Genomic DNA, 12,652 nt, shown 5'->3' on the forward strand with positions numbered 1-12,652 from the left:
GTACAGTTGGAAGTGGTGCTTGTAAGGTGCACAGGGCTGGAATAGCATTGGTACAGTTGGAAATGGTACTTGTAAGGTGCACAGGGCTGGAATAGCATTGGTACAGTTGGAAATGGTGCTTGTAAGGTGCACAGGGCTGGAATAGCATTGGTACAGTTGGAAATAGTGCTTGTAAGGTGCACAGGGCTGGAATAGCATTGGTACAGTTGGAAGTGGTGCTTGTAAGGTGCACAGGGCTGGAATAGCATTGGTACAGTTGGAAATGGTGCTGCAACATTGGTTGAAAGTTTTGCATCGACAATGCAGGTGATGTTTACCATACATACACAGCATTCACTGTCAAACATCAACCAGTTATGCTCATTGAGTTAAAGTTTTGAAAGAATCCGTCTTTCACTGTGACATGTTCCTCTACTGTCTTTTGTATGCCATTGGGAACCTTTCTCTCATACATCACTGTAACACTGACACCTCCATACTAATCAGTGCAAACTAAGGTCAATTTAAAGAGAAGCATGAAAGTCCATCTGTTATCCTGCCTACAGTGGCTCATATAAATACTTCCTTTTTCAGAATTGAGTGTGTGTCCTTTTTGTGTCACTCGGGTTCATCCTGGTGAAGGGGACTTCTGCCTTGCCAAGAAACAGTTTGTGTGTGCAGCCTGACTGTTGCTATAACAACCTGGCTGCAGTGTAGACTTATAAGGGCAATTTGCCAGCACATTTAGCCCTTGAGCAAAAACATTTTATATTATACACACATGATCATTTTCAGAAACAAGTGTACAGTAGTGTACTTCCACAACAAACAAAGGCACGGGGTAGAAACACAAAATGGAGTCGACATACTGTAGACACTGAGGATTGGCAGCTGAGCCTTCTATAAATACACCCAATAAGCATCCAATTACTGAGCAATGTTTCTGGCAGCCTGGTCACGGCCGGTGCTGTTGTGCAGTGGTGGTACATTCTGATCACAGTGTGAGGCCTACACACTACATGCCGGACAACTCAAGTCCAACAATCCAACCTGCTGAGTCTTAACAAAGCATGGGGTCTCCAAGCAGTGTGCGTATGGGAATCAAACATGCCTGCAGAAAAGAGAGTAGAACTGCYTTGTGAGTTCTCTCAAACCACCTACGTATATGAATCCACAGTCACACGGGAACTGTTTCGTTTGAGGTAAGTTAACACGGGTCATTGGGGTTTAATTTCAGATTAAAGAACTGAGAATTGTAACCGTAGTACTCTTCTGAAGTCATAGAACTCTATATGGGTATTTTATAAAAACAGAAAAGGGATGTCATCTGAATAGCTTGGGGTTGTGCTGCTGTAACAATACATGACAGCAAACAGAACTACAAAAGATCTAGGCTGTGATTCTAGGAGTAGGAATACATTTTGGGCTGAAATATATKATGGGTCTGCTATATTAACTCTCATTGAACATGAAAATACAGATTCTAACTAAACCACAAATAAATTATTAAAGAAAGAATTTCCCCTGTGGGATGTAGGCCTAATGAGTTGCCATTGAGGAGGTCTGGCCTTGATGCCTGTCAAACGTCCTTAGCCCCCTCTTCTCCCCCTCGGGGCCCTGCAGTCAGACACAGACTACGGTATGAGAGCCCTCGTTTGGTGAGGGAGGGCTTTTGTTAGTGATCACAGTTTACTTTGGAGTTGCCAAGCAGGACCAAGTCGGAATTCCACTCGCCTTTCAACTCCGACCATAGTGGACCTCAGCAAAGTCTGCAAAAAGATGGAAAACAACTTTCTAAAATGGATCCTAGCCTTTTGCATGTTCTGCACCGGTAAGATGTTGCAAGAGACAACATTTTATTATTCATAAGATTTATATATTCTCTGTGGAGTCAAGGGTTATGGGACATCTGCAGTAGAGGCCCCCATTGTATCGACGAGTTTGTAGTTTGAAGACGTGTTTGGCAATAGAATCGGTCATATGTGGTTTTAAAGCTCTTTGGCGAAATACTCTTKTATAATATTGAATATATGAGTGTGTGAATTATTTACCTGTGCTTTGTCCACTGAAATTAAACGTGCAACCCAGAGATGATGGCAAAGTGGAACCTGCATCCCACCCAATCTTATATCCACAGTGATACAAACAGATCATAAACACCTGCTAAAGTCACACAATCAAATCACTGCAAGCAACATTCTTTGTAWCTGTAAATGTGATTTTATTTAACAAATATGAATGTTGCGGATATGCCAGCAATAATAGACCTTTCTAATTAGATTACGTGATGATCATGATGATAGTGAAAAAGATAGTGAAAATMATGCGGATGAAGACAATGTAACGATGATGATAGTGATGATGATATTGTCCATGTCTCAGTGTCAGGTGAAGGATGCTCTCTGGAGCTGAAACCCTCCAGGGTGGTGGTGGGYTTTGGGGAGCCTGTGTCTGTCAGCTGTGAGGCCTCTCGCCCGGTGCGTGTCCTAGGCTGGGAGTCAGCCATCGGAGCAGCACACACCCAACAGGACCGTGCTGTCCAATGGAAGGTGGACAGTCTGATCGACTGGATCGAGGAGCCTATCTGCTATGGAGTCTTCTTCACTGCACCCAGACAGTGTGAGGAGAAACTCAACCTCATTCTTTACAGTGAGTCAACCTGGCCTAAATAAAGCTGGCTTTTTATCTTAGCACAATTTAAGGCAGAGCATGGCTGTAGTACATGCATCAGGCCATACTTCATAATAATGAATTCTATTTGTGACGACTACTACTAAATGTACGTGTTTTGCGTGACACACTAACCAGCTGATATTTCACAGAGACTCCAGACAGTGTCACCATCAGCTCAGCGAACCACACTGGTCCCATGTTGGAGGGGAAAGAGTACCAGCTGCTCTGTGATGTCCAGAACATCGCCCCTGTTCAATACCTCACCCTGAGGTGGTACAGAGGGCAGACTGAAGTTTACAACCACTCTTTCTCTGATCTGACCCCTGCCTCCCCTGTCCAAGTATCCTCCATCCTCCTGATCACCCCAACCAAAGCTGATAACGGAGCCCAGTACAAGTGRGTGGCTCAGCTGGAKTTGGGACCAGAGGGACCACAACCYCCTCCTTCAGTGACATCAGAGCCTCTCAACGTCTCTGTGCACTGTGAGTCTATTCACTCAACCCAACCATTAATAGTTTCATGAGAAARAATGAAATKCAATTGTGTTTGTGTATTCGTTRATATGCAATATCCATCCCTTTCCCTTGTACTTATTTCCTCAGACCCCCCATCCTTCCTCAGTCCTGAGGCTGAGACCCTGGACATCGGTGTGGGGGATGAAATCWCATTAAACTGCACGGCTACAGGAAGCCCCAGTCCTGTGTACAGCTGGCAGTCTTCAGATCCCAAAGAGAAGATGGAGGACCAACCTGTTTTTACCTCTTCCTCCTTGCTTCCAGGGACCTACACCTGCATTTCCTCTAATAAGATTGGCAAGAAGAGTAAGCAGTTCATCATCAAGACTAAGTCTTAAGGTAGGAGGACACAGTGAGGGGGCATTGTTAAATGCACACATTTAGAGGATAGAACTAGCACTCCCTACCATCACACTTGTTATAGAAGCCATTGTTCTTATTTGAAGGTACAAAGGGCCACATCGGAGGTATGTGACTTTTCCCACAGTGGAGTGTTGGCTTTACAAAACAAAAGTCCAAGTTTGGGGGATTAGCAGAGGGAATATAATATCAATATCAATTCTCTAATATCAATTGCACGGTTTTGTTACAGGTGTGAGAATGTCATCATTGTCAGCCAGACCATCGCACAGAAAAAAAGGAATCGCCTTACATTTTTAAAGACTTTGGTCATGTAATAGTTTATAGTAGCATATTATTGTGTTATGATTGATTCTTGTTGTTATTGCAACATAACGTATACTTTGATGTGTTTAAATATATATGTAGGGTATACAGTTCACTTTCAGTGTGGAGAACCCTAGAACGCGAGGTAATGTGAATAATTATATCCATTAATAAGCTATCCATTAACTTTATTTTGGAAATCTACGTTGTTGTTTATGATGTTCTTTCTTTTTTTACATGCATAAAAACACTAATAAAATGACAAATGTATATTTATATGGCCAGTTGGTTTTATTATTATCAATGATGGTAGGCTATTATTATTAAAACAACTAAATAATCTTTATATTTCTTTTTTTATAATAAAAATCTTATGCCCCACCCACATGCRTTTGCCTTGACGTTCTTCAATGACGAGTTTACGTAGAGACGTGGAAAACGTCTAAACGGAAACGTCTAGGGTTTTCTCCATAGCAAGCTAAAGCTACATTGTGCACTATTGTTGTTTAGCAATAGTAAATATATTAGCTACCGATATAATTTTTAACAAGGTTTGAAGTTAGATAGTTACGTTGTATCATTAGACTCACATCTGTTATTTTCACTTTTAACGTGCTCTTGCTGCAAGCAACGTTTTAGCCTGCTAGCTAGGTAGCTAGAATGACAAGTAGGATAGACTACAGCGTGTGGGACCACATTGAGGTTTCAGATGATGAAGATGACACCCATCCAAACATCGATACACCCAGCCTTTTCAAATGGAGACATGAGGTAACGTTATGTCGAACGTTTGGGGCGGCAGGTAGCCTAGTGATTAGAGTGTTGGGCCAGTAACTGAAAGGTTGCTAGATCGAATCCCCGAGCTGACAAGGTAGAAATCTGTCGTTCTGCCCCTGAACAAGGCAGTTAACCAACTGTTCCTAGGCCGTCATTGTAAATAAGACCCTGTTCTTAACTGACTTGCCTAGTTAAAGGTTTAAATAAATTAGAGTGATGRATTTGATAGCTTCTTGGTCTCTGTAAGTTAGCTAATTATCACATTATTAGCTAGCTTTCTAGATTTGCAGAATTTGTAAACAGCCTGCTATCGCAGATAAACGCAATGGAAAGAAAGATAAACATAACATTTGGCGTTGTTATCTTCGATGAGATCTCTTTGTCCTGACCCCTCTCCCCACCATCACCTAGGCGCGTGTGGAACGAATGGACCAGTTCATAAAGGCTGGTGAGGACCTGGAGAAGGGGCTAGCTGAATCTAAGCGCAAGTTGACTGAAGCACAGAAGAAGACAAAGAATCTGTCCAGTTCAGTCACGGACGATGCCAAAGCCGAGCTGAGCAAGGCACAGGCCGAGGAGAAGAGGCTGAAGAAGGAGGAGCGAGACTGGGAGAAGAAACTGGAGGACCACCGGCGGGAAGAGAAGAAGATGCCATGGAGCGTAGACACACTCTGCAAGGAGGGCTTCAGCAAGGTGCGTTTAGTGTGTGGAACCACTGGTTCTCACTGGCTGCAGGTGATGGTTATTTGCTGATGCCACTTGTCTTGCCCCACTCCGATCTCTCTCTCTCTCTCTACCCCTCCCTCCCTCCCAGAGTGTTATGAACGTTAAGCCAGATGTGAAGGAGGAGACCGAGGAGCAGAAAGAGCAGAAACACAAGACCTTTGTGGAGAAGTATGAGAAAGAGATCAAACACTTTGGTGAGAGTCATTWRCCCATTCTTTGTTGTCCCCATTCTTTGTGGGTAGTTGTCATGGCCATGGTKTCTGTCTCTGTTGTCAGGTATGATGAAACGCTGGGARGACAGCCAGAAGTACCTATCAGACAACCCTCACCTGGTGTGTGAGGAGACGGCCAACTACCTAGTCATCATGTGCATTGACCTGGAGGTGGAGGAGGTGAGAGCAGAACCGTAATATGACAAACCTCACCACTAATAACCCATCAGGGATTTCATCCACTATACATTACCCCCGAGGACACTCATCAGGGCCATATTCAGTAGGYCACAGGGTAGCAAAATGTTATGAAACAGAAAACGATAGTGTTTCTTGTTGAACAAATCCAGGTAGTCCTTCCCTGTTTCTYTCCATTTTCTTATGTTTGGTGCATAATGAACACAATCCTGGTGTAGAGAAGGTTATGAAGTAGGTTAGTAAGTGATCGTCTGATCCTCTTTATTTGCCCAAACATGCCTCAGTACGAAGTACACATGCAGTTGCCTTTTCTTGATACAGATGAGCATACACAAGGGTTAATGTCAGTGTCCTGTTGGTGTTTTCCTCCTGTAGAAGAAYGCGCTGATGGAGCAGGTGGCCCACCAGACCATAGTGATGCAGTTCATCCTGGAGCTGGCTAAGAGCCTTAAGGTGGATCCCCGCGGTTGCTTCCGTCAGTTCTTCGACAAGATAAAGGTTTGTTTGCGTGTAAAGGTAATACATTTCCCACTTGCACTCAATAGCAAAGCATATAGACTAACAGTTACATTTCCCTCGCTCAGACTGCAGATCAGCAGTATCAGGATGCCTTCAATGATGAGCTGGAGTCCTTTAAGCAGAGGGTGCGTGGCAGGGCCAAGATCCGCATCGAGAGGGCCATGAAGGAGTACGAAGAGGAGGAGAGACAGAAACGCCTGGGGCCCGGAGGACTGGATCCAGCCGAGGTGTATGAGTCCTTACCTGAGGTACAGGACATCTACTGCTYCACCTCCTCCATCATTTAGCACCGTTCTTCCATCATAATCATCATCATCCCTATCTCTGTTTTTGCAAGTTAGTGAAGCCATTTATTTTGTCCTTTTTGTAGGAGATGCAGAAATGTTTTGACGAGAAGGACATTGCCATGTTGCAGACTGTCATCACTAAGCTGGACCCAACGGTAGGTTACAAAACCAAATCCATTCCTGTGTTTCTTTTGTTATATTGTCTTCCACGTGCTCAGGGCAAGCATATGACAACATACATTGTACTACAAATGTAAAGGCACACTGAATAGTGACATAAAACCTGAAGTTGTTATAAACTGGTGCTCTGAATGTCATTGTTCCCACCCGTCAGGAGGCTAAGGTCCACATGAAGAGATGCATTGACTCTGGCCTCTGGGTCCCTAACTCACGGGCAGACGAGGGAGACGACAAGGAGGAAGAGGCTACTTATGAAGAGCTGAATAAGGAGATGGGCGAACAGAAGATAGAATGATTGACATGAATTGACTTTACGATGATGATATTGTCATCTATGTAGTCATCACTTCTATTGCTACTCCCAATGTTTTCATGAATTTCTCCTTAACGCTTTGGAACAATGTAACCTCTCTGTGGTGATGTCCACTCTTTGTGGACAACAATATCACACCAATATCACTTGCTGAATGCTCTTCTTTTTTTAAACAATTCTTGCTTGGGCCTTATTAGTAAAGCTGTATTCTTAAACGTGTGTGTGCCTGTACATAGTCTCTTTGTGTGTGTGTGTCTGTACACTGTGTCAGCCAGCCAATCTGTTGTCTACCTTGTATTTGTGTGCTTTCAGTTGCTGGGGAACATGGTTTCTCTTTTTCATTCAATAGTCTCACTACTGGTTCTACATGTATAGGGAAGGCATGGCAGGATTTCAGTTCTTGATGTGATAGAATTATACATAGTGACGTAACGTGGGATAGCCTAGTAACTGAGGTTGAAATTGGATCATATCAACATGTGACATTTTGAATCCAGTCCACTGGCCCCTTACGACCTTTTTGCTCATTGTTTTCTCTCCTTAATTTGACCAGCAGGTGTCACCTCACATCAACTTTTAAGTTGATGGAGAATCACTTTTGAGTATTATTTGCTATTAAAAATAACACTGTGGTTTACATGAGTCAGGATAGGGTGTTCTTGAATTTAGATTGATTAGAAATATTGTTAGATCGTTTCACCCGTCTTCCATTGCATAATAATGTTAAGTACAACAAACTATTATGGTCCAAACACACCAAGACAGTCGTGAAGAGGGCACGACAACACCTTTTTCCCCTGAGGAGACAAACGGTTTGGCATGGGTTCCCAGATCCCCAAAAAGTTATACAGCTGCACCATCGAGAGCATCCTGACTGGTTGCCTCACGGCCTCGTATGGCAACTGCTCGGTATCTGACCGTAATGCGCTACAGAGGGTAGTGCGTACGGCCCAATACATCACTGGGGCCAAGCTTCCTGCCGTCCAGGACCTATATACCAGTCGGTGTCAGAGGAAGGCCCAAAAAATTGTCAGACTCCTGTCACCCAAGCCATACTGGAGCACCAAGTCTAGGTCCAAAAGGSTCCTGAACATCTATCCCCAAGCTATAAGACTAATGAACAATTAATCAAATGGCCACCTGGACTATTTACATTGATCCCCCACTGCTGCTACTCACTGTTTATCATCTATGCATAGCCRCTTTCCCCTACCTACATGTACAAATAACCTTTACTAACCTGTACCCCCCGCACATTTACTCAGTACCGGTGCCTCCTGTATATAGCCTTATTATTGTTATGTAATTCTACTGTGTTACTTCTTTATTTTTACCATTTTATTTAGTAAATATTTTCTTAACTCTATTTCTTGAACTGCACTGTTGGTTAAGGGCTTGTAAGTAAGCATTTCACGATAAGGTCTACACCTACACTACCTTTCAAAAGTTTGGGGTCACTTAGAAATGGCCTTGTTTTTTTAAGGAAAATCACATTTTATGTCCATTAAAATAACATCAAATTGATCAGAAATACAGTGTAGACATTGTTAATGTTGTAAATGGCTATTGTAGCTGGAAACGGCTTATTTTTTTATGGAATATCTACATAGGCGTACCAAGGCCCATTATCAGCAACCACCACTCKAGTGTTCCAATGGCACGTTGTGTTAGCTAATCCAAGTTTATCATTTTAAAAAGGCTAATTGATCATTAGAAAACCCTTTTGCAATTYTGTTAGCWCAGCTGAAAACTGTTGTGCTGATTTAAAGAAGCAATTAAACTGGCCTTCTTTAGACTAGTTGAGTATCTGGAGCATCAGCATTTGTGGGTTCAATGACAGCCTCAAAATGGCCAGAAACTAAGAAGTTTCTTCTGGAACTTGTCTGTCTATTCTTGTTCTGAGAAATGAAGACTATTCCATGCGAGAAATTGCCAAGAAACTGAAGATCTCGTACAACGCTGTGTACTACTCCCTTCACAGAACAGTGCAAACTGGCTCTAACCAGAATAGAAAGAGGAGTGGGAGGCCCTGGTGCACAACTGAGCAAGAGGACAAGTACATTRGAGTGTCTAGCTTGAGAAACAGACGCTTCACAAGTCCTCAACTTGCAGCTTCATTAAATAGTACCCGCAAAACACCAGTCTCAACGTCAACAGTGAAGATGCGACTCTGGGATGTTGGCCTTCTAGGCAGAGTTGCAAAGAAAAAGCCATATCTGAGACTGGCCAATAAAAATAAAATATTAAGATGGGCAAAAGAACAGACACTGGACAGAGGAAGATTGGAAAAAAAGTGTTATGGACAGACAAACCTAAGTTTGAGGTGTTCGGATCACAAAGAAGAACATTCGTGAGACGCAGAAAAAATGAAAAGATGCTGGAGGAGTGCTTGACGCCATCTTTCAAGCATGGTGGAGGAAATGGGATGGTCTGGGGGTGCTTGGTGGTGCTAAAGTGGGAGATTTGTACTGTGTAAAAGGAATCTTGAAGAAGAAAGGCTATCACTCCATTTTGCAACGCCATGCCATACCCTGTGGATGGTGCTTAATTGGAGCCAATTTCTTCCTACAACAGGACAATGACCCAAAACACAGCTCCAAACTATGCAATAACTATTTAGGGAAMAAGCAGTCAGCTGGTATTCTGTCTATAAGGAGTGGCCAGCACAGTCACCGGATCTCAACCCTATTGAGCTGTCATGGGTGCCGCTTGACCATAAGGTACTGTAAGAAATTCCCATCAAGTAGTGATGGGTCGTTCGCCAACAAGTCGGCTCTTGTAGATGAACGTTGGGAGCCGGCTCGCATATCAGAAGAGCCAAATCTATTTATAAAAATCTACAAAAATTAAGATATGAGTAATCAAAATATTTAAATTATTAGAATTAACTAATTCAAAACGAAAGAAAATGTAGGCCTAAATGCTCAAGCGCACACACATTCGTTCTGACTGTCTGCTCAGACTAACAGCCTCACCTGTTGTTCCTGTCAATCAGACACGCAGTGTCAACCAATGAACCAAAGATGCGTGAGGGAGGCTCGAGCCAACTCACTCACAGTCACACACTTAGCTGCCGAGGAGGAGAGAGAGGAAGGACAGCTGTGAAAACAACAGCTGGAAAATGAGTCGGAAGCACAGTAGCATTTGGATGCATTTTAATAATGTAGACAATGTTAGAGCATAGTTTAGAATTTGCCAAAACAAAATCTCATATAAAGCCGGTTCTATGCACAGCTTGTCACGAGAATTTTCAATCCCAATGATAATAACTATCAATCAATAGCTTTGACCAATCCCCGAGGTTTGTAAGACCATGGGTATAATAATAATAATTAGGCAAAGACTCAGCTCATGCAAAAGGTTAGTACAGTTTATTCACGAGAACGTTCTAAGGTCAAGAATACAAAGACATCCATTTTATAGCTGCGCACATACTTCCACACAAACAGTAGATATCCTACGCACATACATACACACAAACAGTATGTGAGTTTTATCCTTCTTCATGGTTCTCACCACTGTGTATCCCTACCCAGCCAACAGTTCCATTCCCCCCGAGATTAGAGAAACCTTGAGAAGTCCTCCCTGTCCTCATAAGTGTTCTCAATTCCTGCCAGGTCGGTTCAAACACAGTCTAACTGTTCTCGGTATCTTTCTTCAGTGGTCTGTTGTGTTAGCGACAATGCAGCGAACATAACCAAAGTCATGAAAATGTTTAAATGGACTGACCCATCATCCATGTCTTTCCCACACAATCAACCTGATTGTAAGAGATGCTCTGAAGATGAAGCTCACTGTGGACAAAGTGAAAGCAGCTGTGGAATACTTCCACAGGAGCACAGTAGGTGCTGAAAAACTCAAGTCTACACAACGCCAGATGGGGATGCCTGAGCTGAGGACTGAACAAGACTGCACTACAAAGTGGAATTCAACATTTTATATGTTGAAGTGGTTTCTTGAGTCCAAGGATGCCATCATCTCTACCCTGGTCATTGTCAATGCACCTATTGATGCTCTGACCAAAGAGGAATGGGAGATGGTGGAGGAGGTGTGCAGAGTCCTGGAACCCTTTGAGCAGGTCACTGTGGAGATCCATGGAGAGAGGTACAGTAAGCAGTTATTACTACATCATTATTTAATCCAGTATTATATATGTAGATGAGAATGTAGTATCAGTAGACAAAACATGAACCTGAACTAATAAGTTACTGTTCTCTCTTTTCAGCTATGTGACAGCCTCAAAAATTATACTCCTGTGTAAGGGTCTGCAGCGAATCACAGCCAGCCAACAGAGAGAAGCAAATGTAACCACAGGACATGTGACAGAGTTGATGGACACCCTATGTTCATCAATGGACAGAAAGTTCCACAGAATGGAATATAATCACGTGCTATCAGAAACCGCTGCACTTGACCCCAGGTTTAAGAAGTTAGCCTTCAGTGATGCCAGAGCGATTGATGAGGCTCTTCAAAGAATAACCTCAGCAGCAGGGAGGGACAGCCCCAGCAGTCAGCTGACTCAGGCACCAGGYCAACAGGAAGAAGAGGGATCAGATGGAGCAGAAGCACCAGCAGCAGTAGTGCCACAAACATCTGCTGGATGCTGTTTGATGAGAGGGCAACTGGGGATGCAGCACGAAGGAATCCCTCAGCAGATGCCATAAATGGAGGTCCGATCCTATTTGGAGGAGCCCCCCCTCCAAAGATCTGCAGATCCTCTGAGCTGGTGGAAGAACAAGGCCTCTGTCTACCCACAGCTTACTAAAGTCATGACAGGGAGACACTGCATAGTGGCCACAGCCGTTCCCTCTGAGGGTCTTCTCGAAAACGGGACAAATAATTACTGAGAGAAGAAACCGCATCAGCCCCTCGAAAGTGGGGCAGCTTGCATTTCTGAACGCAAATCTCTCATAAAAGCAAAATATGGTCAGCATTGCTGTGTGCTGCTCGTTATAACATGGCAATAAAGAAGAGAAAAGAGGGACCAGTTTAATGTTTTAAGTGGGATGCTGCAGTTTTGCACATTGTTATTTATTTTTCTTTGATATGGTGCAATATTATATTATTCTGTTCAGATTGTATTCGTTTTGAATGGTTAGATTTATATGCACTTTGTTATTATACATTAAAAATGTATACTTTAAATGAAAATGTTTAATAGCATTCTTTTTCATAACAAACCATGCATTTTTAAATACATTGTGGTTAAGGTGGAGTATGATTTCATTTAATAATTTAATTKGAATTGTTTTAACACCAATCATAGTCAAACTATCGCAAACTGTTTGACTTGAAAAAATACAAAACATGTTTTTTTTAAAGAGCCGTTTGGGAGCCAAAAGAGCCAGCTCTTTTTGGTGAGCTGAGCCGAACGAGCCGGCTCACTGAAAAGAGCCGGAAATGTCCGTCGCTACCACCAAACCAATCCAATTTGTGAGAGGTGCTTCAAGGAAGCATGGGGTGAAATCTATTCAGATTACCTCAACAAATTGACAACTAGAATGCCAAAGGTCTGCAAGGCTGTAATTGCTGCAAATGGAGGATTCTTTGATGAAAGCAAAATTTTTGAAGGACCACAATTATTATTTCAATTAAAATCATTATTTA

General features: G+C 42.8%; 2 protein-coding genes across 2 annotated transcripts in view; both read left to right on the forward strand.

Annotated features, from left to right (window-relative positions):
- LOC112069225 (hemicentin-2) overlaps window positions 1-4,109 on the forward strand; it is a 28,224-nt gene extending 24,115 nt beyond the window's left edge. The window contains exons 12-17 of the mRNA XM_070438456.1: window positions 1,157-1,181; window positions 1,647-1,810; window positions 2,362-2,628; window positions 2,802-3,134; window positions 3,255-3,506; window positions 3,760-4,109. Coding sequence (XP_070294557.1) covers window positions 1,157-1,181; window positions 1,647-1,810; window positions 2,362-2,628; window positions 2,802-3,134; window positions 3,255-3,505 — 1,040 coding nt within the window. The 3' untranslated portion in view covers window position 3,506; window positions 3,760-4,109. The remainder of the gene's footprint in view (window positions 1-1,156; window positions 1,182-1,646; window positions 1,811-2,361; window positions 2,629-2,801; window positions 3,135-3,254; window positions 3,507-3,759) is intronic.
- Window positions 4,110-4,232: 123 nt separating this feature from the next.
- LOC112069230 (hsp90 co-chaperone Cdc37) lies at window positions 4,233-7,264 on the forward strand. The gene is made up of 8 exons (XM_024136516.2): window positions 4,233-4,604; window positions 5,022-5,303; window positions 5,425-5,530; window positions 5,613-5,728; window positions 6,122-6,244; window positions 6,331-6,513; window positions 6,636-6,707; window positions 6,887-7,264. The coding sequence occupies exons 1-8, from the start codon at window positions 4,494-4,496 to the stop codon at window positions 7,025-7,027; spliced, it is 1,134 nt and encodes a 377-aa protein (XP_023992284.1). The 5' UTR covers window positions 4,233-4,493; the 3' UTR covers window positions 7,028-7,264.
- Window positions 7,265-12,652: the final 5,388 nt, after the last annotated feature.

This window comes from Salvelinus sp. IW2-2015, unplaced genomic scaffold (genome assembly GCF_002910315.2).
Source record: "Salvelinus sp. IW2-2015 unplaced genomic scaffold, ASM291031v2 Un_scaffold939, whole genome shotgun sequence".
In the NCBI taxonomy this organism is placed as follows: Eukaryota; Metazoa; Chordata; class Actinopteri; order Salmoniformes; family Salmonidae; genus Salvelinus; species Salvelinus sp. IW2-2015.